At 42.8% G+C, this 27526-nt stretch overlaps 1 protein-coding gene across 10 annotated transcripts in view; it reads left to right on the forward strand.

Moving 5' to 3' along the window:
- Window positions 1-27526, forward strand: part of kiaa1109 (KIAA1109 ortholog) — a 72892-nt gene that overhangs the window by 14624 nt on the left and 30742 nt on the right. For 8 of the 10 annotated variants that reach the window (XM_025900930.1, XM_025900934.1, XM_025900932.1 and 5 more), the window contains exons 18-53: window positions 1650-1756; window positions 1857-2065; window positions 2244-2462; window positions 2793-2930; window positions 4520-4696; window positions 4877-5005; window positions 5615-5734; window positions 5856-6184; window positions 6810-7060; window positions 7296-7539; window positions 7706-8197; window positions 9293-9566; window positions 9668-9805; window positions 9968-10038; window positions 10297-10470; window positions 10955-11075; window positions 11231-11380; window positions 11831-11958; window positions 12272-12474; window positions 12667-12867; window positions 12992-13203; window positions 14860-15011; window positions 15388-15538; window positions 15723-15875; window positions 16068-16308; window positions 16535-16683; window positions 17303-17534; window positions 18930-19079; window positions 21438-21622; window positions 22064-22239; window positions 22373-22964; window positions 23767-23965; window positions 24429-24692; window positions 24880-24973; window positions 26059-26109; window positions 26831-27037. In XM_025900930.1, coding sequence (XP_025756715.1) covers window positions 1650-1756; window positions 1857-2065; window positions 2244-2462; window positions 2793-2930; window positions 4520-4696; window positions 4877-5005; window positions 5615-5734; window positions 5856-6184; window positions 6810-7060; window positions 7296-7539; window positions 7706-8197; window positions 9293-9566; window positions 9668-9805; window positions 9968-10038; window positions 10297-10470; window positions 10955-11075; window positions 11231-11380; window positions 11831-11958; window positions 12272-12474; window positions 12667-12867; window positions 12992-13203; window positions 14860-15011; window positions 15388-15538; window positions 15723-15875; window positions 16068-16308; window positions 16535-16683; window positions 17303-17534; window positions 18930-19079; window positions 21438-21622; window positions 22064-22239; window positions 22373-22964; window positions 23767-23965; window positions 24429-24692; window positions 24880-24973; window positions 26059-26109; window positions 26831-27037 — 7083 coding nt within the window. The remainder of the gene's footprint in view (window positions 1-1649; window positions 1757-1856; window positions 2066-2243; window positions 2463-2792; window positions 2931-4519; window positions 4697-4876; window positions 5006-5614; window positions 5735-5855; window positions 6185-6809; window positions 7061-7295; window positions 7540-7705; window positions 8198-9292; window positions 9567-9667; window positions 9806-9967; window positions 10039-10296; window positions 10471-10954; window positions 11076-11230; window positions 11381-11830; window positions 11959-12271; window positions 12475-12666; window positions 12868-12991; window positions 13204-14859; window positions 15012-15387; window positions 15539-15722; window positions 15876-16067; window positions 16309-16534; window positions 16684-17302; window positions 17535-18929; window positions 19080-21437; window positions 21623-22063; window positions 22240-22372; window positions 22965-23766; window positions 23966-24428; window positions 24693-24879; window positions 24974-26058; window positions 26110-26830; window positions 27038-27526) is intronic. The other 2 variants (XM_025900931.1, XM_013271487.3) reach the window with 2 other exon arrangements.

Here is a 27526-nt window from a genome sequence, read left to right on the forward strand (position 1 = left end):
CTTACTTGCATATCTCTGTGTTCTGAGATATTTTAGGGTGTCTTGCACGCACATGTTTAAGGGCTGCACATCAAATTTTTAGTGATGTTCAGAGCAGAGTAATGCGCGGGCTGTTCCAAAAGCTTCAGTTTGTATTTCTTGAAGTAGGTGATGGGGGATTTTGAGGTCTCCTTTTTTTCTTTACGCCATTTCTTTTTTCTTTTTCTTTTTTTTTTTTAGTTTATTCACTGCATGAATTAAAATTTGAATCCAGAAATGGCGTGATACATGCTTTCCTTTTTGTTTTGTTTGCTGTGGAACAACCTCAAAGATTTTATACCCACATTTAAAAAAAGGCAGCAAACTGTTCTTCTCATCAACTGTTATCTTTTTCTCTCCCCACGGAGCTTTGTTTTAATACAGTGCCGTAATTTTTACCTGCATCTGGTCACAGCACTTGTTTCCAGAATGATTCTACCTTCTGTGCAGATGTTGTTTTCCTCTGATGACATAAAGAAGTGGTGTGCTGCTGCTGTACTATCTAAATGTTCTTATATGTGTAAGCCTTACCCAAGCATTGTACTGGTCTGAGGTGGAGAGGAGAGAGCGGAGCGTGAAAAGAGAAGCTGTGATTAATGGTCAATCTATTTTTCCATGTACGACCACAAGCTGTGGGTAGTGACCGAAAGAAAGAAATTGCTGAAATGAGCTTCCACCAAAGGATGTCTGTGGCTCTCGGTTAGCGATAGGGTGAAGAGCTCGGTCATTCGAGAGGAGCTCAGAGTAGAGCAGCTACTCCTCCACATCAAAAGGAGGCAGCTGAGGTGCTTCAGGTGTCTGAGTGTGATGCCCCCCAGATGAGGTATTTCAGTCATGGCGAACTTGCCCAGGATACACTGGAGATATTGTCTTTTGGCTGTCATCAAGTCTCTGTGTCCAATTAGAGGGGTTGGTGCAGGTGACTGAGGAGAAAGAGGTCTGGTTAGACTCCTAGCCCCACAAAGATGTATGTATGGATGTCTAGCAAGGTTTAAAAGCTAACTTATCTATTTATCAAGCTCCGAAATTATCTTGTATTGTGATATTTCTTACAGATGCTAACAAATCACTGATGAATCCTCAAATTTATTTTCAGTTCTGTGAACTTGAGAATATAGAAGAAAATAAATTACATTTTAAGAGAAGGACATTTTTTGAAATGCTTTTCTTGTCAGAACTCAGCAGGTTATGTGTTTTGCTCACATTAGAGCTATGTGAGATCAGTGTTGACAAACTAGGAATTGAACCGGGGCTTGTTATGCAAATGTGTAAACCACTCGGTCAGTGGGAGTTTAAAGAGATTGTAAAGATCCTTTGCTATTTAGGCAGCACATGCACATGCCTTGTGCACTGGGTACATGATAACCAACATCCAGATCATTTATTATACATGACCCACAGGCGCAGCACTGTCAGACACCCACTAACCCCCTGGGAGGTTACGATCGAATACTTTCTGGGCCAGCACGCTGTGTGCTACGGAGAAATCAGGCGTGACCTATTTGCTGCGTCTGCTGTGTCCTCGGATGAACGGGTCATGAAGCAAACGATAAAGTGTAAAATCCATCTGAAATGGTGATAAAGCATTATGACTGTGCTCTGAGTGTCCATGTTTCTCGTCCTTGCATCAGATCTGGTTGGGTAGATTGCTGGAGTGTGCCCAACTTTTTGCTTATCATTGACTACACCTGGCACCCCATTTATCCCCAGAAGGCTGATGAGCAACTCAAACAGTCATGTAAGCTAACTGCTCAGTATGAGTTCTTTAAAATCTGTCATCATTTTTTACATTCATGTTTAGATACTGTTGTTTTACCTCGCTCTGATTATTTCCCCAGTTTCTGAGATGGAGGAATCCATGCTATCGGCCTTGCGGCCCCCAGAACACACCTCAGTGGCTCACACATCTGCTTCAGCTGCCCACAGTCGGGCAACCACTGACCCCTCAGAGCTGCCCCCTGACAGACTTCATGTGGAAATGGAAATGTCACCAGATTCTCAAATAATTCTCTATGGGCCTTTGCTCCGAGCTCTGATTTCCATCAAGGTACTGAAATCCTACAGTCAGTAATACAGCTGCTATGACTTACTATGTAGTCACTGAACCAATTTATTAATAGACACTTCATAACATAAGCACCAAATAAGCATAAGTGGAATGTAATCATGAAAAAGTTGCCCTTTTTTAACAACTTTCTAATCTCCCTCATATTTTGTTCTCACAGGAAAATTATTTTGGCGAGGATGACATGTACACAGACTTCGAGGAAGCCGTGTCGAGCCCTGTGTTGTCCACTTCTACTTCCTCGGGCCTTGGCTGGTCTCCTCTGGGAATGGAGGACAGCGAACATAAAGAAACCTCAGACATCCATCCCCTTGACCTGCGGCCCTGGGACATCACCGTGCTCATTAACCTCTACAAAGTTCACGGCCGGCTGCCAGTGGTAAGACTGATGACACAAGTAGTTGAGAACGAGGGGTGGGGAGCAGAGTTAGTGCACAGAATATGGTTATGAAGCATTTACTCACTGCAGTTGGAAACAGTCAAGTGTAAGACGAACAAAATAACCCATACTTTTAAAGTACAGCAATCAGTTACTAAATATTGTTTTAATTGGTAAAAGAAAAATGAAAGAATGTAAATTTACATCATGTAGATAGATTGTATACATTCAATTATATATATATTCATTATCTTTGGTCAGTAGGTTTCCATCAGTGTGTGTCTGTGCTGATGACTCAGTATGTTTGCTTGCTGTCTCTGGGCTCTACAGCACTGCAGCAGCGAGGGTCCCGAAGCTCCATCCGGCTTCTTGGAGCGGCTGTGTTTTGAGATGAAAAAGGGCTACAAGGAGACAAAGCTTCAGCTGCTCCTGTCCCCCGTTCACATCTTTGTCAGTGACAACTACCAGGTATTAGACTCACCTACCTGCTGATGTAGGGCTCCTGTGATTTAATAGGGTGCCTGGAAGTTCTTAAATATATAAGTATTAGACTAGATCTGATTGGTTTTGTTTTAGATGCTTTTAGTCCCGTCTCTGTGTATTTCCAGCAAACAATGCTTCTATTTCACTCCCTCTATGCCTTTCAGTGACTCAAAGCACCTGCATCTTAGTGCTACACTATTTTTGGACTCCCAAACCACATTCCTGTTCAGAGGGCTGTCCTGCAGGAGAGCACAGAGTTACACTTTACCATGTTAATGCAGCTGTGTGATTTAGCCAGCTATACTGAGTAAACATAAATGAATAACTGAAGTTAAAACAGCATTAGACCACATCAGCACAACTTCTCAGTATTTCAGTTGAACCTTCAGATAGTTTTTATACAAGCTAAGATTAAGTATCGTGACAGCAGGCTAATTCGGTACATTAAGTAGATTTTAATCACTGGTTGGTGACTACTATGCAACTCATGTCTACCTTTGTGGTTTTTAAAATATATGCCAATAAAAAACTGTTAGAAACACACACCCAAAAAAGCAACCAACCCTTAGGCCCAGCTGGGTCCAGTTTAGGCTGCGTCCACACACATATATGGATTTTCTTTTTCTTTTCTTTTTAAAAAAAAAATATAGATATACTGCTTTAGTTTAAGAATCTCTGTCTCCATGAAAATGCAAACACCTATGTCAAGTTCTGTCAAGGAAGCAACAGGTGATGATATAACCCCTGAGAAATGTTGGCCTATTAGCAGCCTGATGGACCAGTAACACAGTGCACAGTCTGATGTCAGATAAGGAGAGGTGTAAGTCTTTGTTTGTCATGTCCACATGTAAATGCAGAAACTGAGTTTGTGAAAATCTCCAGACTGGAAGGTGTTTTTCAAAAGCTGTTTACCCAAATGTGGACAATAACCTTAGACCTCCAGGGTGCTGGTGTATTTTTCTTTTCTTTTCACATACTAATCACATTTGGCAAGTGTTCTTTAACTTAAGCAAATTCTGCCATTTCTTTACTCTTTCTTTTGAACTGACAGCAGTTGTGTTTAGTAGGAGTATTTTCAGTGCAATTTTGCTATTAGCTTGAATTTATTCGGATATTACTTGAAACCACTTAAGTCAAGCAACTATGTGGCTTCACATTTGAATTGAGTCAGCAATAAAAAAACAAACAATGACTTTTTTAAAACTTAGCCTGAAAGGGCAATTCAGTCCTTCAAAAACCATAAAACCTGCTGTAGATGTTGCATAATGTGAATCACGCTTGCAATTGCCACATGTTTGCATAAGCAGCTGCATATTGTGCAACTGCACAGAATTTGTAATCTTTAGCTGTGTTAGATCCTATTTGCTGCTGAGTTAATAACTTTCACTAATCCTCGACAGAGAATGTGTCTTCATCTCCCTCCCTTGGCCAGATAATATGCACTCTTTAAATCTGGAATACAGAAAATCTGGAGGCTTATTAAAGAACGTGGTCACAGGTTACACGTTAGGGGAAAAAAGCATCATGTCATATCAATTTATGTTGGTTTGTGCAAATCCTTTCTTTTGTGACAGCGTCCCACAGCTGATGGGGTGTTGAGAGACGGCCACCTGAGTCTGTCTGGCCTGCAGATGAGGGCCCACGCCATGTTCTCCGCTCAGGGCCTTCCTCTGGGCAGTGACACACTGGAGTATGCCTGGCTTATTGATATGCAGGCTGGGGGTCTCACCGGCAGGGTCACTGTTCCACAGGTGTGTGAGTCTGTTTTATTAGCTGGAATTAAACACCAGTACAGTAGAAATCAAACCTGCGTTTGCAAATTTTGAAGAAATGTGCAAATTGCTTTAATGTTTTTCATGCTTCAAACTCCCGTAATGACTGTATCTATTTTTTTATTTTTTTCAATGTGACTGTTTTTCTCGATTATTTAGGTGGCCAGCATGATTGAGTGGGCAAAGACTTTCCTTTTCCACGTGTTCTCCCGAGAGTTCCAGCTAGAACAACCCAAGCCCTCTGTCATCTGCCAGCACGGTGTTGATCGTCGCATCTGCGATGCCAAGGTGCAGCCAGACAGCATACAATGAAATACTGTGTGATATTTGAGACTTATTTCTACACACATTTTCACTTTCTCTGCTGTAGCTGTCAAGCTCCGGTTTGAACTAGTTAGCAGTCGTGTGTCTGAATCTCTTACTGGAAGCTGCTAAATTAGATCATTATGGCTGAAGGCTGCTTTTTGTGAGATTTGAATGCTGGTCAGAGCTGTCCTTTGTGAAATGAAATGTTCAAATGAGACCAGAAAATAAACGGAGACCACTTTGAGCCTTTCTTTAATGATGCATGACTCAGAACGTGCACTTTTTCTCACAGAAAAACAAAGTCTGAGAAAAAAGTCTCACCCGTATCTATTTATCTGCTTGGAACAGCTGCACATACACAGCACCATGATGTATAAAATGATGGAACATGTCTCACAAAATGTCTTGTCTGTGTTTGAATACTAACAAGGATATTTTTGAAAACACTGCCTAAAAGCCCTCATTAGTGTCTAAGCCACTGTGTCTGCAAGCTGTGCAGCAGTATTTAAAGCACAGTCTAACACTAAACAGGAGCTCGGCTTTTAGTAAAGGTTCAAAAGTTTCTGCTACTAAATGATGGTCGTCTTTCAGTTGAGCTGCCTCCCCGGTCACTGTCGCACATCCGAGGACCTGAAGTACACCATGACACGCCTGGCCATGGATGGAGTTGACCTCTTCATTGTGGAGCATGGCTGTGCTGCTAGTATCAAGGTAATAAGCGTTAAAAAAACTAAACTAAACTCTGAAGCTATAACTGTTTAACTTCAGAATGTTTCTTTTTCTATACTCTTTGAGGATCTTCTCTGTTTTCTCTCTTCTTCCCCACCTCCAGACGGGCATTATTCGTGTAGCCAACTGTAACCTGCACAACCAGGCAGTGGGCGAGGGCATCAGCGCCGTGGTGCAGGATGTAAACATCCGGCAGTACATTGAACAACAACACGCTGAAGTGACCAGGCTGCAGCCGGCTGGACAGGGTCAAGGTCCGGGTCAGCCGTTAGGTCTCGGTCAGCCACCTTTGCTGCGACGTTCTGTCTGGCTGGAGGCGGGTGCAGTCAACCTGAACCTCATCACGGCAGATATTGCCCTGGCTGCTGACCACCCAGCCAAATGTGAAGTGCAGAGGCAATTTCTGGAACTGCACGATGCTCAGACCAAAAGGTAGAAAAAAAAATCTAAACGTTTTGTTTTCCAAGCAACTATTTAAAAAAAGAAAAATAAGAAAAAAAAAAGTTTTGTTTTTTTATCTCAACTTTCCAGCAGTGCGCTCACTAGCACCCATGAGACAAATCATGGGAGACCAGTAATAATTGCACGTTTTGGAGAATGTAAAAGCTGACGCTTCCTTTTAGAGGAGGACTGACTCACACTTTGAATCACACTCCTCTAGTATGTGTCACTGAGACAGTCGTGAAGCTATTCAACTCATTTACATGTCATTCATTCTATTTCGTCATTTACAGTAACCTGACTCATTAAACATGATATCAGACTAGAGTATTGATCACCTGCTGTGATTGTAAATGGAATAATTCAGAATTTGTTAAGGAACCAGTGCTAGTGAAGTGCTTTGTTTTCAGTCCTTTATTCCAGCATGTGTATTATTACTGTAGGTAAATGTTACAGGTACGTTTTATTGACAAGGTCTCTGTATGAGTGACTGGACAAAATCAGGCATACAGCAGGGAAGGAAAAAGCTTTTTTCCAGCTGAGGAATAGAGCCCAAATACTTTCTTTTTCTTACTTACTCCATTCCTCTTATTTTATTCACTCCTCTTTTCCTCAGACTCTGGTTCCTGTGGCCAGAGGATGCCAGCATTCGGAACAAGCGAAGCAGGAACCGCTGTGGCTGCCTCGGTGGCTGCAGGTTCTTTGGAGGTACCAACATGGGGCTGGACTTCTTCAAGCTAGAAGATCTGACGCCCTGCTCCTCAGCTGCGTTCTCTTCATCCAGCACCGAGTCAGACATGTGTTATGGCCAATCTTTGCTACAGCCTGGGGAGTGTATTATTGCAAAGGAAACACCCAAAGTGGATGGTAAGATTTATTCTTTATTTTCTACTATCAACAAGAGTGACTCTCGTTTTAAGGAAAAAATAAAGAATAAGATGTGATCTTTTTAATTCATAAGCAAAGGAAAAGGAACCTCTCTGACTAAACAAGACCCTGCAGGAAGAATGCGTGTCCTTTTCTGTCCACGGTTTGATGACTGAGAATGTTTTAGATAAACAATATGTTGATGTATATACATTTTTGAATCCCTCTCTTATAGGAGGGAAGGCTGTAGGACTGAAAACAGACACACACTCCCCTTGTCTGCCTCCTGAGCTGCCTGAGAGACATGGTCAGCAACACCTGAGTCTCCAGGTGCCCCAACGATCCCACAGCTCGGCCTCTTCCTCTGAAGAAAACAGCTCCTCCAGTGCTGCCTTACCCTTACTTGCAGGAGAGAGAGATTCCCCCTCGCCAAGCACAGAGGAACGCGTGTTCCCCATGAATGGCAAAAGCCCTGCTGAGTGAGTAGCACATTCATGTAATTTACTGTGGTCCCAAAGTTCTGAACCCCAAATATTGAACTCTTCTAGTTTAGTTGATTTATTAGATATAAAATGTTGAAGTTTTCCCTCTATATATTTCCTGTCATGCCTGCTAAATGTTGCATTTTCCCCGGTTTCTTTGCAGCACCCTAGGGGAAGTCCCAGAAGTATCACCGGTCTCACCCAACAGCTCCCAGGACCGCTCCTCAGTGCGCTCACCCCTCTGCTCTCCTCTCAAGCGTCAGTCCTCTGTGCACTCTGGTCGGCTGGGCAGCACCAAGAGCCTGTCGGCGGCCGTTTTCACAGATAAGCCGCCACCGGTGTTGTCTGGAGGCGTGCAGTTCAGCAGCGAGGTTTCCCGCAGTGATGAGAACGTCTTGGATTCCCCCCATCAGCGTAGAAGCTACGGCTCCTTTCCCTTCACGCCATCAGCAGACTCGAACACCTTCCATCAGTACCGCTCTGCCGACTCCAGCATGTCAGTGGCCGACAGCGAGGCCTACTTCTCCGCTGCTGAGGACTTTGAGCCAATCAGCAGCGCTGACGAGGGACCGGGGACTTACCCAGGACGCAAAAAAAAGAGGAGGCAGCAGATGCAGCAGCCTCAGCAGCCACCGTATCACATGGAGAACTACAGGTCAGATGAGATGATAACATACTTTAGAAAATGGAGCGTGCAATATTCTCCAAATGTCGCTAAGCCCCAGGGAAGCTTGCAAAAGTTCTCAAAGTTGAAGAGTTTGAAAATTTGAGAGCGAGAGCATGGTCAGATCAAGTACAAGGTTAAGCATGGGGATTAAGGTGATGGTAGACTGAAGACAGCTCACAGTAACATCAAAGAGTCTCTCATTTCTCCTCTCTAAGAGCAGATGAATTAATGACCTGTCTAGAAAAGTTCTGACCTTGCTGCATTTCCTTCAAAGTGCTGCCCCTTTTTAAATAATATTAATGAGCAGTTGTAAAGAATTTTTTTTAATATATATTGTACATGTTAAGATTCAAACTCTGTTTAAATACACCAAGAGAATGAGTGGTTTCACTTGAAGTTTGAAGGTAGCTGCAGTTGGAAGCAAATTCAGAGACCTTTTAAAAACAAGTAACAAGACGACCTTCAATCTTTACAATGATTGTAAAATGGCTCAATTCAGCTATGAGTTACAATACTTGAACTGTGTTATGCAATTTTTATGTTTAATACCAAACTAGTTGCAAATATCAATGTGTAAAGCAGTTTGGCCTGAAGCTAAATACGGTGCAGCTTTATTTTATTTCTCCGATTCAATCATGCATGCACGGCTGAACGTCATGTAGGGGATTTGAACAAATGAGATGTTTGATCCACGGCAGCCACTCACTGCAGGTATGTTTCACAAATTGGATTTCGCTCTCGTTCTGAAACTACCTCCTCATTTCTCTGCTGCCATAAATTGCCCTCGCATTGATTTCAGCACGCTTTTCTGATTGATACAGCGTCCACGAAAACATAAATAATCGATTCGCTCTCGTGAAAAGTTTCAGTTTCAGTCGTGGAAACTGTGAAAGCATAAAGCTGAATTCAAGAGCATAAAACTGAACACGGACGTTCTCAACATTTTGGTTCACAACTAAGCTTTCAAAAGATTTTTGCTTTTAGATGCAATAAAAGACCATTTTGCACCAAAACACTGACATTATTTTAATACCTTGACAAATTAATTTGAGTCCTTTTTATTCATATTTTGTCCTCCCACAGCCGAAGCTCCATCTACCACAGTGTTGAGGGTCCCCTCACGTACGTTCTCAATGGGGAGCTGATCACTGAACCACGTCCTCTGCCGCTGCCTCCTACACTACCTCCACTGCCGCCTCAGCCCCTGCCCAGCCACACATCTCAGGCCTCCTTTGTCTCAGCCCTGGCAATGGAGGAGGAGAGCTCAGTGGAGGCAGAAAAGTTGGCGGAACCGGGCCCAGTAACTCGACAGCCTCACGTCATGGCGTGTTACCAGAACTACCTGGCCCACTACCAGGTAAATTCTTTGGCATTACACCCCTGATGGAAAATTAGTTCATCTATAGTCTGACATTATGATATGATTATTATCCCTATATTTAACTTTACCTCTGCTAGGTCTCAAATTGGTCTGTCAAACAACCCACCAATAAAAGAACCTCCAAGTCTTCGCTGCATCGCCCCCTTGATCTGGACACGCCTACCAGCGAGGAGAGCTCTGGCTCTTTTGACCAGCTCTCCGTCCCAAGCTTTAAGGTCTTTATCTTAACAGTATTAGTCTTCATGTAGTGAGATTACTGACTCAGCCCACATGTATTATTTCCTCTGTAATGCTGTTAATGCTGGCGTCGTGCCTCTATGTCCATTATTCACTCAGACCATCAGTTTAAGAATGGGCCTGTTTCTTATACATTACAGGTAATAAAGCACGGCCTCTCAGCCAGCTCCCTGTTAGACAGAGGTGTTCAGCTGATGGGTGAGAACAACAGGTATTTGACCTTCATCTTTATAACTTCCAGTTGAAGCATTCTCATAGGAACGTGTGCTTTTTTTTGCTTTAAAATCATAGATTTTTCCAATAACTTGTATTGCCGCTCAGCTTCATGGCATTGTTTTCTTTTTATCAGCCAGTAATGTGTCAGCCACCATTACTAATTATACTCTGCACCACACGAGTTACAGTCCTTTGAGGCTGCAGCTTCTTCTTTGTTTGCTTTAAGCCTATGAATGTGTCTTCATGTCTACAGTACCCCGTATACACCCCTGGATAAGAGGGCCATGGAGAACACAGATGAGGACACAACCACAGATGACTGGTCTCTGGAGCAGCCCCTAGCTCAGACCAGAACCACTGCCATTGTGGAGGTGAAAGGAGCCATCGACGTGGTGCTCACACCTCTTGTGGCTGAATCCCTGGACAGGTAGTTACGAGGCTTATCAGACAGAGTTAGCTGGCCTGGAACATTTGTGTTGTCAGGCTGCCTCATTAGCCACATCTCCTTTAGAAATAGGTTTTTAATACTGGTCTGAAAAACCAGATTATAAAGATAATCTCATGACTGCCAAAAAACTCTTTCTCACACTGCACTTTCTTAGTTTCCGGTTATTTTTAGCCTGAGGCTAAGATTTGACCTTAAGCCAGTTTAATCCCTCTGCACACTGAAACTTGGATCTAAAATTCTGCTTACAGAGCTTCAGAGTCTGGTCCTTTTCTTGATTGTTTAGCAGTGGGAATCTTTAGTTTGCCAGAGGCCAGCAGCACTGGGTTGGAAATGTTCTAAAAGACATTAATCACTTGTTCAATTTGGAGCCTTTACAGTTTTTTGCAGATAGGTAAAACTTGTATCAACTCTTTCTATAAAACTTAAAGTTTTCTAATAGCTCTGTGTATTTGGTTTGTTTCAGGTACATCGAGTCCATGGCCCACTTTGCAAGTATCCGACACCCAGCAGCGATTCTGGATGACCTGCACGGGAAAGTCCTCAATGAAGCCTATCAGATCAGCAAATCTACAGTCACTGAGTCTGTAAGTACAGCAAGTCACAGCGCAGAGCTGCAACAGCTTAACATTTAAATGTTGAGAGATTTAATAAAATCTCCACCTTAGCTTAAAAGTGAGTAGAAGCGGGGTTTATTGCCTGTTGACTCTTGTCCCTCTATTTTGGGTCTGGATCCGCACAGAGCCAAACAGGCAAGCAGGAGCATAAGCTGTCCAAGACAGAGGGCACGACCCCTGGCTCCCTCAACATCTCCCATGGCCAGACAGACCTGTCCGTCAAACCAGATAATGTGAAAATCAAGGGCCTCCAAGCCAACGTGTCCATCCCCAAGGTGAGACCTGTGACCCAGAATAATGAGAGGCCAGTGGCTTTCCTAAAAAATATGCTCTAGCCACAAGGGGTTTGGGAGCAAGCACAGACTCATGAGCACTGCTGTAGATCCCTTTATACTGAAACAATGAATATGCAATAGTTTCTGATTTAGTGTGGAATATTTTAATAACAGCTTAGTGTTATTTAGCTGCTTATTTATTATTTTTATTTTACTGTGGAAGCGTGGCCCTTTCCGAAGTTTCAGACCCCTTTAGATTATACAAGCATTTTTAATTCCTCTGAATGGAATGTGTATGACTACCTAAATGACTACTATCATACTCTTTCTTGTTATTCTGGACATGAGTATTTCTGAATGTTTTATTTTGAAGAACAATGTTTTTCCCCACACATCATTTAACTTAAAGTTGGATTTGTGTTTCTTTCTCTTGTTGTCTTTTATGTGCAGGTGAACCTTTGCCTCCTGCAGGCCTCTGTAGAGGAAGGGTCACCATCTTGCTCCAGTAAGAGTGTCACACATGTGTCTCTGGTGGCACTGTGCTTTGACAGGATTGCCACCCAGTTCAGGATGAACAGGTAATGCCTCCAGCTCTTGTCATGACATTGTATGTGTTTGTGTGCTTACAGTGACTAAGCTTTTTGGAGTGAATATGCCCGGGGCAGATATCCCCGTTTGACACACTCGGTTTGACACACTCCATCACGTTTGGTTGTTGGATTGCATTTATTTATTTATTTATTTATTTTTAGTACTTTTCAGTAGGATTTAAGCGTTCAGCCTAATTCAGATTTTTATTGTTTGATTGAAAAGGAGATATGCAGAGTATGAAATCAACTAAATTTACATTATAAAGATTTTTACATGCACATTTTCCGCTGCTGCTTTCAGGGGTATTGTAGAAGAGACTCCCAACACCACAGAGCATGGCCGACCTTCGGTCATGTTTGAGAAGTATGCTTCAGCCACTAAGATGCAGCCTCAGTCTTCGGGCTCTTTGCGCTCCAACGCCGGCATCGAGAAAGGCAAAGAGATTGCTGCAAGACTCAACATCCACCGAATCCACAGCCAGCTGCGAGGCCTGGACTCCACAGGTTGGCTTTGGGAACAGTAGTCTTATTTGAACTTCACTCCAACCTCTTTGTTACAATGCTGTGTGTAACAATGTGGAAAGATCTGCTCTTATTTGACCTTCACTATCAAGACTTGTTGGATTTTAGCACATGTTGTTTTTATAAGGTATGTAGCATTTTCTAATAGTTGTGTTACTTCTTCTTCATCTGTAGATATTGGCACATGTGCTATCACAGCAATTCCTTTTGAGAAGTCCAAAGTTCTCTTTGGCCTGGAGGAAATGGAGGAGTTTTCACTGGTGGATGAAACTGATGCCCAGGGAACAGCAGGCGATCTGAGCCGTTCTGCTGCATCTCTGGAGAAATGGGGCTGGATCATGTTTGAATGTGGCATTGAGAATCTCACAGTCAAAGGTAAGTCAATGCAGGCTCCTTAAACATGTATCCTGACTAAGTTTGCTCCTGGAAATGTGAATATTCTGATTTAGATGAGGGGTTTTTTGTACCCATTTATAAATGTGTTACACTTGTTTTGCAGGGGGCCGTCAGTCAGGAGCTGTTCTTTACAATGCGTTCGGTGTGATGGGGCGCTCAGACGCGGGAGGGAAGGCAGGAATGTCAAAGTCCAACGGTTCAACCGGCTCTCAGACAGGAAGCGGTTATAGTACTGATATGTCTGATGACAACCTCCCACATGATGCTGTCAGTCCAGCCTCTGATGCTAATGAGCACTCAGACTCAGACGACCAGGTGAGAAATCAGAAAGTCTTCTCTCCTGTGAAGTGGCTAAAAAAATGAACAAAACTCTGATGGCTTTTTGGTTAGGGTGAAACAGCTAATTACCATGACAGTAAGATATAGGCCACTGCACAATAAAGAGTGATGCGAAGTGGTCCTGGTAATAAACAGCATAACAGGAGGTTTAACCAAAATCATAAACTGTAACAGTAATGGATTTGTAAGGGGGGTGAAGGGCAGCTGCACTGAAAAGATGAGGTTACTGAAGAAGTGAGATATTCATCTAATAGGCAGAAGTGTGAGAAACAGCAAGACACACAACATGTTCATCTTGCTTGAGCAGGCAGGCAGTAGGGCTGCTCGATTATGGCAAAAATGATAATCACGATTATTTTCACTGAAATTGAGATCTCGATTATTTGACGATATTTATTTAACAATAACAATGTATTAAATAATGGCTTTAAAGATTGTCATAAAATAGTGTGCAAATACTGATTACAGTGGAAATGTTTGCAATATAAAAAATAAATGAAAAATGTAAACATCTATGTTTAGTGAACTTCAAAATGCTGCACAATATTTGATCCACGTCTGACTCCGCAAACCCATAATGTTTGCACACCACTGAAGTCGTTTTACCTCTCTTTTCAACCAACGGCATTCTTTCTTCAGCAGCCATTATCCTCTCCTCTCCAAATAACTTCTGCTTAGCTTTCCGAGCTTCCCTCGGGTCCTCTTCGAAACGCAGAGAGGTGCGCTCGATTTGCCACACGGAGCAGCTCGAGAGTAAAGCACGAGGGAGGTGCTAATAATCGGCTCAGTCATTTTTAATGATCGTTGAAAGCTCAGATTGTAATCTAGATTAAAATTAGATTAATTGAGCAGCCCTAGCAGGCAGAATTTTCACAGCCGACAGGTGTTTCCAGATGTGATGCTTAAATGTTTCTGCAGAAACATGAAACAGCCCGAGGACTGAAAACTGAGTGAAGCTGGCAAAAGACGCATCAGTCTGACTTTGCTTCAGAATCAAACGATGTTTTGCTGTGCCATCAGCTCCGATCTGGCAAAAAAATAAACCAAAAAAAGCAAACAGCAGGACCCCGGTGCACCATTTCTTATGGAAGACTCGCAGGAACAAACAAATGCTGTGAAAAGCATGGATCTACAGTTTGTCCCCCACATGCTTGACGAAGATGAGTGTCTACAAGAGGGAGTGGAGCACTGTGCAGGTTCCTCACGGGGGCTTTATTTCTGAAAATAGATTTCAGTCAGAATTAGTTATTTTAATGCTGCGAATCAGCATTAAAAGTCAGATTAGTGTTCATTTCCATAATCCTGAACAACTAGGCAACAAGCTAACAGTGTCATAAAAAAGTGCAAAACCTCTGCCGCACTCATTTCAAACTGAACATTGTCTTTAATGCACAACAGTCATTATCTGGGACCATTATTTGATTCAGATTTGTTTTGCTCACAATAAAATTAATGTTCAGATATGTGTAAAAAAACCACTTTTTTCTCACCCATGAGAAAAAAAGATGCAACAGCCTTGAATACATTTTATTGAATCTGAAAAATGATCTGTGATGGGAAATGGAGCTCTACACAGAGGAGAGCCATAAATTCGTTACCTCCTGTTAAATCCTCTTCGCTTCTGCTCTGCAGGATGAAGGGGTCGAATCAGACGACCTGAAGAAAGACCTTCCTCTCATGCCCCCACCGCCTGACTCCAGCAGCATGAAACTGACCATTAGAGAGATCTGGTTCAGTTTTGCTGCTCCCACCAATGTGCGGTCCGCCTCACAGGCCATCTCCAGGTAGGGCTGTGATGACTGTATGACTATACACTGTACAGAAAAGCTGTATTATAATCACACCAACTCTTTTCTTTATGTCAGTCGCTTTTCATCATCGTCTGTCTGAAGCACAATAAGCTGATTAGTCATTCTCTTTTAGTTTTAAGTTGAGTTGTGAATTTCCTCATTATTCAGCCTACTGTGGCTGGCATCTGCACTAGAAAATAAAGAAACAAAGCAATTCTTAACCACTTGCAGTTGCAGGCATATTAATTTAAATGCAGCGCCTTTTAACCTATAAACTTTGCAGAGGTCTTATTATATTGTTGGTTGTAATGACCAGTAGTTATTAGGTGAGTAATAATCGTCTGACTGTTGTGTATGTGTGTGTTTATAGGCAGTTGAATCTTCTCAGCACAGCCACACCTGCCATTGGAGCCTGGTTGGTTCCCATTGACCAGCTCAAATCGTCACTTCGGAAACTGGACATGGAGGGCACGCTGCGCGTTTGTGCAGTCATGGGCTGCATCATGACCGAGGCTCTGGAGGTTAGGAGCATATATGTGTCTGCATGAGGAGTGTATGGGTCTCCTGGTTGAATTATTATTTCAAAACATTTTCTTAAATGAGCTTAATATAATGGAAAAACCATTTAAAACTGTTAAAATTGCCAGCAACAGATGGCTTTATGTTTTTTATTTATTTATTTATTTATTTCTCAATCCCCAACAGAAAAAGAGCATCCACATCCCGATCAGGAGCAAGTACAACCGCGTGACCAAACGAGCCCGCTACCTCCACGAGAACCCCTCCTGCATGCTTTGTAACATCCTGCACCGCTACCTGCAACAAGCTGACTACTCTGTCATAGAGGAGGCTACTATGGTTAGTGCGAGCCCTTTGACTCTCTTCACTGCTGCAGGATCATAACATGATCATGTGTAGTTTTATGACTAATAAAATTAAAAGAGATTCAAACGTCTCTTTTCTCTTGTCTTCTCTGCATTATTTAAATTAATCTGTTATCAGTGTGAAACGGTGGCGCTAATCCGGTTCTCTCCTCTCCTTTTACCCCAGAATGATGGGGTTCCAGCCCTGGTCACTCTAAAGAAAGGTTTGGTAGCATTGGCCAGGCAGTGGATGAAATTCATTGTGGTAACTCAGGGTTTCAAGGCTATTGGCCTGATGAGGCCCAACCAGCTTACCAAACCCAAGGAGCCTCAGCAGAACCAGGGTGACACAATTTTGGGACTGGACAATGGAGCTGCTCTGCAGAGTGACACCAGCGCGGATGGGGCTGAATTTGAATTCGATGCAGGTGGGAAACTACAGCTTTCACAGTGCTAATAATATTGTGAGGCACCCATCTGTTGCCACAGATGGGCTGTGAAACTCTTGACCTTTACTTTGTCAGTGTTTGCAAAGATCTGTTACAGACTGATACCACTAGTTTGCTGAAAGGAGCTCTGGGGTTGAGTGACAGACTGTTCAACCTCTTTTAAGTATTTTTTTTCAGAGTTTTATTTTGTGTTGTTATTTTTAAGCCACAGTGAGTGAACACACGATGTTGCTGGAGGTAGCATGCAGCCGCCCCCCACCGAAAGAAGCCAACTCTGGTCCTGTGAGCGGAGTGGAGATCATGAGGAAACTTTCCAAGTCACACACACACAACGAGTCTGTGCTCAGAATAAAGGTAAGAGTTTTGGTTTTATGTCATGCATTCATATGCAAACTAGGCTGTAAAGATGGCACAACAGATGGACGTACTTTCTTGTAATGAAAAAAATCTTCAGAGATTGTGGATTTCATACATTTGGATTGTTGGTTGGATGAAATGAGGAATTTTAGGTTGTCGTGAGAGATAGTCATTGTTTTTTTTTTTTTTGGTTTTATTTTTTCTGGCATTTCAAAACCCAAGGTTGCATAATGATAGTCTGGTTTACATAAACACTTTTCAAAGGTAGGCGCTCTCCACTGCAGACTGATTGTGCTGTCTTGGCTGTGGTATGAAGGTGATCCTGCTTTTGGAAAGCCAGGAGGGATTAGAGCTTTACACTGAGTGACGAGATGACATTTTCCTCTCTCCGAAATTAAAGTGTGATGTGTTTATACAATATTTTTTTTTAGACAACTCGGCTCTTTTGTCTAAAAAAGTATTACCTCAGCTTTAGGTTCAGCCGTGTTCATAATGTTGCCAGACAAAATTTATCCCACCTGTCGCTGAACTAGAACAGGCTCTGGCAGCTTGAGAAAAAAATTATATAGTGTGAACACAAACTCCTCTCAGCAATCTGTACATTTGTCATACCCAGGGCTCGCATCCCTACCAGTCGCTGAGCTACACCAGCGGTGACACAGCAGCTGACTCACCCGCCCATGTGAGCCGCGCAGGCCTGCCAGCCAAGGACAGCCCCAGGAAGGAGAGCCTTCTGAGCAACCTGACGGGCAGCTTTCGGAGTCTGCACAATCTGCTGGAGGGCACGCCCCAGAGGAACGAGCCGTCTGCCGCCACCGCAACCAAGAGCAGCTCGCTCACTCGCACAGGTGCTCACACTCGACCGCTGTTTTGTTGCACTGCTGCTAACTGCAGTATGGGGAAGGTTCTGGTAAAAGTCAATCATGAGTTTGAACTTGATTTTCATCACAGCTTCAAACAATCTAGTTGCATTTCTGTTCCAACACTGACCTCTGCTGTTCAGCAATGTCAGTAATGAATAGGGATGGGTATCGTTTAGGTTTTATCCGATACCAGTACCAAACTGGTACTTTTGAAATGGTGCCGGTGCTTAAACGGTGCTCGAACCGGTGCTTAAAGAATGGAGAACACAAACTTTGTCCAAAAACCTCTCATGTTTAGCTGTTTTCCACTTTTTCTTTGGTCATTTTAGCCTTTTTGGCCAGGGTGAAGGGAGTATCTGCCATCAAACAAGAAGACAGCCGCATGTAACTACGACGGTGTTTGCTAGTTCACCTTACATGCATTAATTTAATAATGTGGTTAGCATACTCAACGTTAATTACACACAAACAACATGAAGCTACTCACGCAGAGAAGAACGGCTGCTGCTGCCATCATCATCCGTCATCATTCTGCTACACTGGCAGGGCTAGGGGCCAGGACTCTACTCTTCGGGTTGTTGGGGGATGTTGCTAACTCCGGGTCTGATAACAGGCACCACACCCGCAGTAGATGTGCACGCTGTGAGGTCTCGCAGCAAGCTATCAAACACGGTGCATTTCTCCGCTTTTAAAAAAACGCTATGCGTCGCCAGGTGTTTCATCAGGTTCGAGGTGTTACCTCCTTTGCACAGTATCAGCTTAAAGCACTTGTTGCAGGCTGCTGAGTTTGCATCTTTTGCTGTGAAGTACAGCCAGACTTTTGACCGTTTCGCCTTGGGCATTTTTAATCTGTAGCTCTGCTCTAAAAGAATGTACGTACCTGGGTCCGCCTACTATCCTCGGAAACGTAAAATGATTGGCTAGAATCTAAAGTGTATCACATCTCAGGGAAAAAAAGAAAGCACTGAAATAAAGCACCGAAATGTGCGCTGCTTTTCGGTCTGGTTACTACCGTTTATGTCAGAAGCGGTGCCATCATGGCACCGGATACCGGTACCCATCCCTAGCAATGAATAAACTGCAGCGTGCTCTTAAATCAGCCACCAGCTCACTGTGAACAAATATGTAGACAGAGAGAATTGCACTCAGATCCAAGAAGGACAAAGATGAGAAATAAAAGCTGTAAAAAAAAAAATAGAGTAGAATATGTTTTTAAGGTGTGAAAGTGGGAACATTGTGGAAACATCTCCTTATACGCATTATCCACGTGCTGACTGTAAAAGATGAATTATGCATGAACAGCAGTCAATCCAAGTGTGATATCGAGGTTTTTGTAGTCTGTTCCATGATGCAATATACACTCAATCTCTCCTTGTTTAGGGACAGACATGCTGACTGAGCACCCGCTGCTGTCGGAGCCCTCCTCTGTCAGCTTTTACAATTGGATGTCCAACGCTGTGAGCAACAGGACAGGGGCTGGAGTCCAGGAGTCTCCGGTCAACCGCTCCCAGCACAACAGTCTACAGACAGGTGAGACACCATGAGCTTAATAGAGCTATATAATGCTCTATTTTATGCATTTTTGTTTTAAGCATTCCAGCTGTTTTGTTATGATAATGATGGAATAGATAAAAAATTATTAACATATTCACTCTTTCGGTAACAGTTCAAAGTTTTCTGTAATGTTGTTTCAGTAGCCTCACTGGGTTCTTCTGTCAACCCCTGCTACCAGTACCAACCACTGCCAGATAACAGTCCAGAAGGAGGTCAGGCCTAAATAGTCACTGAGTGCTGTGCTGATGGTGTTGTTGAACTAATTAGCTGACTAGCAGCTAGTTTGTGATTTCCCCCATTAGTTTGTTAGCCATCCAGAACACCTTCATATATACTAGAGAGATATTTTTGATTTATTGCAATGGAAGAAATTAGAAATTGGATAACAAGCCTTTTTGTTTTGCATGTTTTGCAAAATTAGCACAAAACTCTTTAAAATTGTAAAAGAAGACAGAAACCAATTTGTTTTAGAAAAATATTGCAAGCTATTCCAGACTAAAATGAAATGAGAAAAGGCTCTACACAGTATCTGAAGCCTCAGCTTTGAATTTCTGGCTGGTTGTTTTTTTGTTTGTTTTGTTTTGTTTTGTTTTGCTTTTTAGTTTTTTTTAAACCAGATATGGCCTATATTTGGATGAGAGAGTGGAAGACATGGCATCCATGATCTTATATGAACGAGTCATTGTTCTCTTAAAGGCTCCATCAGGCTTTACTGTCTTCTTGCCTCTCCAAAGTTGTGAATTCCCACCAATTGGAATGATTAACTTAAAAAAATTTTGCTACAGAGCTTCACAGCCTTGCAAAGCTGGTACCATGATCGCTAACTCTTAAGCTTCACTTTCATATAAAGCAAGTCACTCATCACCTTTCTCTCTGCAGCTGACAGTTGATCACTAGTGGACATTTCAGGCTCTGGTATATTTCCCACCGCCACAGATGTCAGTCCTCATTAGGCCTTTTCATTTGTAGCCACTTAAATGAGTTTTCCTCAACACTGGGACTAGTAAAGCTCTGCATCATCAACTTAACGCTACCAGCAGTTACTTCACTGATCTATTTGTCAAACTCCCATTGTGGTGCTAGTCTCTTCTTGTGTTTAGTCTTGTTCTTATAAGCCTCTCAAACTGTTCTCACACGTGAATTCTGGATCTTATTAGAAAAACAAGTCGGGGCCCCTGTTGCCTTTTCTTACATGTAGCACACAACAGATGGTCCAAGTCAGTTGTGTTGTCACTACTGGAAATGCTCTGTGTGGTTTCGATTAAAATGCTGCCTGGGCACGCAACATCCACTTGGTCAGTGTGAATTCATGGTTGTCTAAAAGTGCAGAACACATGTAGGACTGAAATGTCAGTGATGCGACTAAGAAAGCGTCCTTGGATGGGCTTAAAAGCATTTAGAATTACATTTACAACGTAGTAGGAGCCGGCGTAAAGATTCTGACTGAGGAAGGATGTAACGATGCCTCTGTTCAGGTAGATACGGAGCTGTAATCCAGGTGTGCCAAGATGAACCCGTATAACAGTTATATATAAGATACAGACAGACGCTTTGCCTCCAGTGTGTCTTCTCTTTTTAGCTGTAGCACTGGTGCCATTTCAGGTATTTTCAAAACCTTCACATTGCAAAGATCAAATTTTATGTGGTACTAGGACTCCTTTTTGTTTTGTGAGTCTTGAAATCTATACACCTCAAGTCATGTGGTAGCCTGTTAGCCTCTCTCAGCTTGAAGCTGTGTAAGAAAAGCTCACGTTGTTTCCTCACTGGTGCTTTCCTGCTCAACACACTCTCAGTTTAGTGACCTGAAATTTCTCTTATTCCTCACAACACCGCTCTATCCCTCGCTCTGTTAGCCTGTACTCCCACTCATCTTCTAAGCTACAAACTGCGGCACCCTGCATTTTGTTTCATTCTCTCTTAACACCAGTTTATTACTTGGAATCAGCCATGCAAATGACTGAAAAACATTTGTTACCTTCGCAATTGTGGATACATTTGTAAGTGTGTAATGATCGGATTTGTGCCAAAGATGATTAAGTTCGTCGTTATGTAGTCACCCGAGTGTGAGCCAATGACAGCACAGCAAATTAGCTGCAGCAGTTTCTCACAAACAAATTAAGTAAGTGTGATGTGGCTGTTTACAGTTGCAAATTGTGCATTAAATGGCTGTAAAGTTCCCCTTAACGTTCTCTCTTGCTGTCTGTGTAATTCATTCCAACATGTTTTTTATGAGGAGCTGGAGTGGTAAAGTGCTCTGCTCTCTCACTGCTGCTTGTACGTGTGCCGCCTTTTCTTACACCACGTGGATCCTAAACCTGTGTTAAACACCCTCAGGTGGGACGTGTAACCTGCCCACCATCCCTTCGGCCTCAGACTTCAACACAGTGCTGTCCAGTGACCAGAACACCCTCGACGGGACCCACTCACAGCATTCCCAGCACAGCACGAGCCAGGACGACATGGCCGACATTGAAGAGGGGAACCAGTGTCCAGCTGCTGTTCAGCTGGCTGATGCTCAGGTTTGTCTCTAAATCTGTTTTTACACTTTATAATTAGACATTAATTAGTCAGGTAGTTTGTGTGATATCTGCTGCTCACTGATAAGTTTTAGAACTGGTTCAGAAATTGGTTTTTAAATTAGGCTTTTTTATGTTGATGCCATTGAAGCAGATAAAAGCTAATGCAGGCTTAATTCACACTGATTTGCAATTAGTCCGATTTGTTTATTGAGTTAGAAAAAGCTGAATATCCAGCAGGTCTGTTGATAAGGAATCATTCTGTGTTAATATAAATGTCACCTGTCTCATACCGTTCGGCATTCATTGGGCTTTCCATTTCCTTATTTCACCGTTTTATTTTAATTTCATACGCAGATGTCAGACGGATAGAAAGCTTTTAGTTAAGCCTCTACAAAAATATCTTCTTTTCTGTGCCTTGATCGTCTGTTTTCATCCCCTCAGGTTGTTTTCAAGCCTTTACTGAGCTACACAGGCATCCAGGCCCAAGATACCACTCCGCTTAGCTATAAGATGTATTTTGGAGAGCACCTGTCTTTTTCCGGCAACCTCGAGTGCCTCAGAGCAGACATTGCCGACTCTGATACCACCAAGGAGCGCAAAAACAAGCGATCCAGGAGGTAAAACTGTCCTAAAACACGGCAGGCACGTGTTGCATTACCCATCCCTGCTTTTTGGCTTTTTAAGCCTTTTCCTTGGTTTCTTCTCTTAATGAAATCATCTGCTAACACTTTTTGCTCCTTCTATATTAAGGCAAGGCATGGTGAACCTGCCTCCCCTTGAGTTCAAGCCAGCGTTGCTGATTGAGACTTTCAGTGTGAATGCCGTGGTGATGGAGAAGTCAACCAGCGCTCCTCTGGGCCCCACCGCAGCCCCGCTCTCCTTCCACGACCTCAACCGCCGCCACTACAATACATTCCACTGTGACTTCACTACAGCCTGCCAGGCCATCAGCCAGCGCGTCGACATGGCCCTGGTGCGCCTCATCCATCAGTTCAGCACCATGATCGATGATATCAAGGCCACGCAGACTGACATCAAGCTGAGCCGCTACACCGCCGGCTCGGCCTCCCCGACACCCACCTTCAAGGCCCGGCCGTATCGCTACTTCAGGTCATCGGACTTCAGCCGCAGCTCCCGTGGAAGCCTGAATGGGGCGGGCCGCAGTGGAACCCAAACTCTAAAGAGCAAGAGAGGAGTGGGTGGAGGGGGAGGATCCGGAGGCGGAGGTGCAAATGCTGGTGGTTTACCTCCAAACGGACCTCCATCAGGCATGGACACGCTGGGAAGAAGGGAGCCGAGAGGACGCAGCTCCCTCGGACGCTCGGAAAGACGCACCTCCAAGGTAACGATGATAATGACAGAACAAGATGGGAAAATAGCACCATGGATAGAAAGTAATGTGTATTTTGAGGAGCCAAACGTAATAAAGACTTAACTGTAAATGGCTCTGATCAGATTTGATAGGAGTATGAGCTCAAACGGAAACTTCCAAAGTCTCGTAGTTCCTTTGTGCCTGTTCAACGGTTTTGTGAGGCACACCTGTCCAGACCTTTTAGTAGAATCACTAAATTCATTCAGCAGCTGACATTTCCTCCACACAAACCCTAGAGGGAGCCAGTAGATTATAAGAATTTCTCAGAACAGACAGTGGTATCTTAAACACATCTGTGATGTTTCAGTAAGAAATATTTTGTTGCTCGGCTCTGCGTTTTCAACTTTAGAAATCTTCTCGCAAACATGTTTGACTTGGTGAAAGTTCTGTTGTTTCAGAAGTTCGAATATGAGCTTTGAAGTTTGAGGCGCTAAGCACTTTCTAAATGAGATTTTTATTAAAGTAAATGATGTATGAGAGAGGCCCATGATACATTTGAAGTATTTTCCACTCTTAGGAAACTCTCCTGAAATAACTGAGTCACCTCCCTGTATACCAAAGTTCATTTCACAAGTGTCTGTTTTTAGCTTCCATTAAGTGGCTCTGTCGTGACAGCTTACTGCATCATAACTATACTGTCAGAGTAAACAACGGGGTAATAAAATAAGGAATGAGTCAGCAGGCCTGTTTATTTACCCTTCAGCCCCATGATGCATATTGTGGCACGTCTATTTTCTGTTTCATAATGTGGAATATTGCGTAATGCCCTCAGGTGTCACGGAAAGGGTCTCGTGACGTGGCCGACCACATGGCGATCCAGATGGATGACTCGGACTCCATCACGGTGTCAGAGCAGAGCGAGCCATCAGCAGAATGTTGGCAGAACATGTACAAGCTGCTCAACTTCTACTCCCTCATCTCCGATCCCACTGGCATCCTGGAGAAAAGCTCCCCCGAGAACTGCCTTTCAGGTGGAGAAAAGCTTCCAGCACGCATCCAATTCCACATTTCAGTTGTTTAGCTTAACTGTGCCTTTTTCATTCCGCTTTACTCTTCACTCGTACCTTTTCGTACATTTGTTGCAGACTTTATTTTTAGAAGTTGTTACTGTCTTATAATCTGCACACTATGCTCTGCAAATCTGACTTCCTTCATGATCACTGTTTTATAAACACCTTTTCATTAATTTCTCCTGTTTGTGACACACCTATTTCAGTTCATGCTACTAGAATATTTTGCTGCTGTAACAGAGGAGGCTATGACGTAGTGACCATTCCTCAGGAGTGGGAGGATAAACTTTGCCATTTAAAAAAAAAAAAAAAAAAAAAAAAAAAGTGGTGCATCTGTCATCACCGTTTTTATAAATGAAAGTACAGAAACAGTTTTTAATGTAACGTGTAAATCTAAATCCCCTCCAATCATTCATATCCACAGAGACAGGACGTCACACCTCGGAGCCGTTCTGTAAAGTGATATTTGAGAATGAGCAGCAGGATCCCAACACGCCCAGCAAGCCTCCCGGTGCAGGTGGAAGGCGACGCAGCCTTGTGAGCTCCGAGCCTCAGCACGTCACGCTCATCGTGTTCGGCATTGGCATGGTGAACCGCACACACCTGGAGGCAGACATCGGCGGGCTGACCATGGAAGCAGAACTGAAGAAGATACATGGAAGTTTCACCCTGAAGGAGAAGATGAAAGGTTAGGCAGGGATATTGACAGAGATAATGATTTTTCCATCTTTTTTTATGGTAGGAAAGATCCGATATGAAACTTTGGAAAGTCCCAAAGTAGATCGATGCAGGTGTGCAAAAAAAGGGAAGTTCCTGGTCAGTAGAAGTTTGTTTTGTTTGATCTGATCTCTTTTTTGGTGTTGTTGTGCCTGCAGATATTCTGCACCAGAAAATGACAGAGACGTGCGCATCGGCTCACATAGGAGGGGTAAACATCGTTCTGCTGGAGGGGATAACTCCTGACATTCAGTACGTGCAAACTCTCCTTCTGTTCAGCCTGTCGATTAAATATTTTAGCAGCTATTTAAAAAGAAACAAAGCATTTTAATCGAAGCGCTTTGTTCCCGTCTAATCTTAACTGTATTGATCCTCCCTCTCTCTCATTGTAATGTTTTTCTTTCTTTTTTAATAATTCAGCAGGTGGTAGTGTTTTTCTTTTCTATTAGTTTGAATGTTTCTTTAAAAATGTGTCTTTTTTTATTTCTTAATCACAATTTTGTAAAGTAAACAACTTTTGCAAAATGTAGTTTACTCTTATCAAAAAAAGTTGATTGAGTGTTTAAGCATAAACTCCATAAACACCTTTAAAAGCCCACTAAAACATGGTTGTGTTAGTGCTCAGTGAGAACTATTTACAGGCTCCTATCCAGCCAGGTAATTTTATTATGTTTTCTTTTTACTGCAAGCAATTTCCTCAAAAGGTAGCCAACCTAATCAGGTTGCAAGCCTTGTATTTATGCTTTTAGACAGGCCAGTGTGTCTCCACAGTTTTGATTCAGTTTATTACATAAATACATGGCTTACTTAAGAAATCCTCCCACTGTGAAAAGAAAACTGAGCCCTAATACTGTTTCCATAATGTACCTGCACACTCTGCCTGTTTTTAGATTTATGTGGCCAAGACAGTAGCATTCTCGAGTTGTTACTGTGATTGCTTATTTTGGCTCTTGTCCTTTTGACTCAAGTAATAACAGTGTGCAAAGACAGCAGGTCCCAGTGCAGAAGTAAAACAAAACGATGGTGTCTGACATACCAGTGGGTTGTCAGAAGTTGTTTTAGTGTTGCCTTCTAGATGCAGATTAATTAAGAATATGTTCAACTGTGGTTCTCTGAGCTGCCTGAGCTCATCTTTGTGTTTTAACTGCTTTGTTAATCCAGAGCCTTATCATAAATAAAGCCTGAACTTCTAAAACATTTTAACAGTACATTTAATGTGAAAAATTGCTCTGACCTTCAAGTTTCTCAAAGTATTTTACACTTTCTTCTTCTTCTTCTTCTTCTTCTTTTTTTTTTTTTATTTTTTTATTTGCTTTCTCTTCCAACTACTTGCCTAGACTGGAGGATTTCCCAACATCTCCCACCAGCACTGCTAAACAAGAGTTTCTGTATGTTTATGCTGCCTTTTAGGGGACTCATTAAACCAAAAGCATTACTTCCTTAAATGTACATCCATCATTTGTTTCAGTCACCTGTTTACCACATCTGTTTTCAGTGAGCATTTACACAGCTCTGTCCCCATGAAGTTTGTGTAAATGGAGCAACTGCCACTGGCTAAAGACCTGTGGATTGTTGTTGCTGACTTTTTTTTCTTCCCCAAAACATAAAATCATCCGATTTCTTTCTCATCTCACTTTTTTCTATAAGATGTCAGAAAAATAAAAGTGAGTCAGTGCAGTATCTCGTTGTGCCAGTGAGAAGCAGAAAACCTGGAGGCACTGAAGCCAAAAAATGGTGTCTCATTATCTATTCAGCTTTCTTGTATTTGTTTACAGCATTCATGTTCTCTTCTAATGTCATCAGTCTGATAAAACACTTGCAGTGTATTCATATTTAGTCCACGCGATATCATTTTCCGTTAGCTGAGCCAGCCAGGCTTGCAGACCATGCATTCTTTGTTATTCATTCATAGCGTCACTACCATTACGCTCATTACGTCCCTAAAAAAACAAAAAACAAAGACGCACACACAAATAATTGCAGTCCTGAATCTGCATGGTGTTTCACTGTTTGGTGTCTAACCCCACCTTCATTCATGCGTCCACGTCTTCTCTATGATTGCATCTTTTTTTGTCCCGCTGCTTATTCCGGTTTCCTCTGTGTTTACAGAACGGTGGTCAAATGCAACATCGCCAAGTCTCAGGCCTTGTACAGCGCCCAGCGGGGCCTGAAGACCAACAACGCTGCTGTCTTCAAAGTGGGGGCCATCCTGATCAACATTCCCCAACACCCGGCTACGCTGCACAGCATGATGGTCCGCAGCTCCCATCAGCTCTCCAAGCAGATCTCCGACCTCATCCGCCAGCCTTCTAATGCGTACGTCTGCTTCACCTATTCAGCCTTTCTCACAGCTTTTTTCCCCCACTTCAAAGTAATCAGTTTCAAAATGTGCTCAACTTGAAACCATAAATGAATCCACCATCCAACACGTGCTGTCTCTGAATTGTAATGTTTACTCATTCAGTTCTTAATGTCTACTAAACTGACACGTTACTACAGCAGGTCCACACTGTCGCCTGCCTTTAAAACCTGCGTGTGGTCAGTTTCCATGGTAATATGCTGAATTATGTTAATATATTTATAGAGTTGTAGGTGTGCTTTGGGTATTAAAGAACTTGTCTATAATTTGATTTTCGCTGGAATGGAAGTCAGTATCTGCAGAGTTCTGAATAATAACACACACATAACTGAGCAGCGACTTTTCCGAGTGTAGCTTCCTTCAACGCAGTTTACCTCATAACGCTGGGTTGGAAAAATCGGAGGCACTGCTTCCCAAATCCCGTCCAGACATTAACATATTACATC

Source organism: Oreochromis niloticus, linkage group LG19 (genome assembly GCF_001858045.2).
Source record: "Oreochromis niloticus isolate F11D_XX linkage group LG19, O_niloticus_UMD_NMBU, whole genome shotgun sequence".
Taxonomy (NCBI): Eukaryota; Metazoa; Chordata; class Actinopteri; order Cichliformes; family Cichlidae; genus Oreochromis; species Oreochromis niloticus.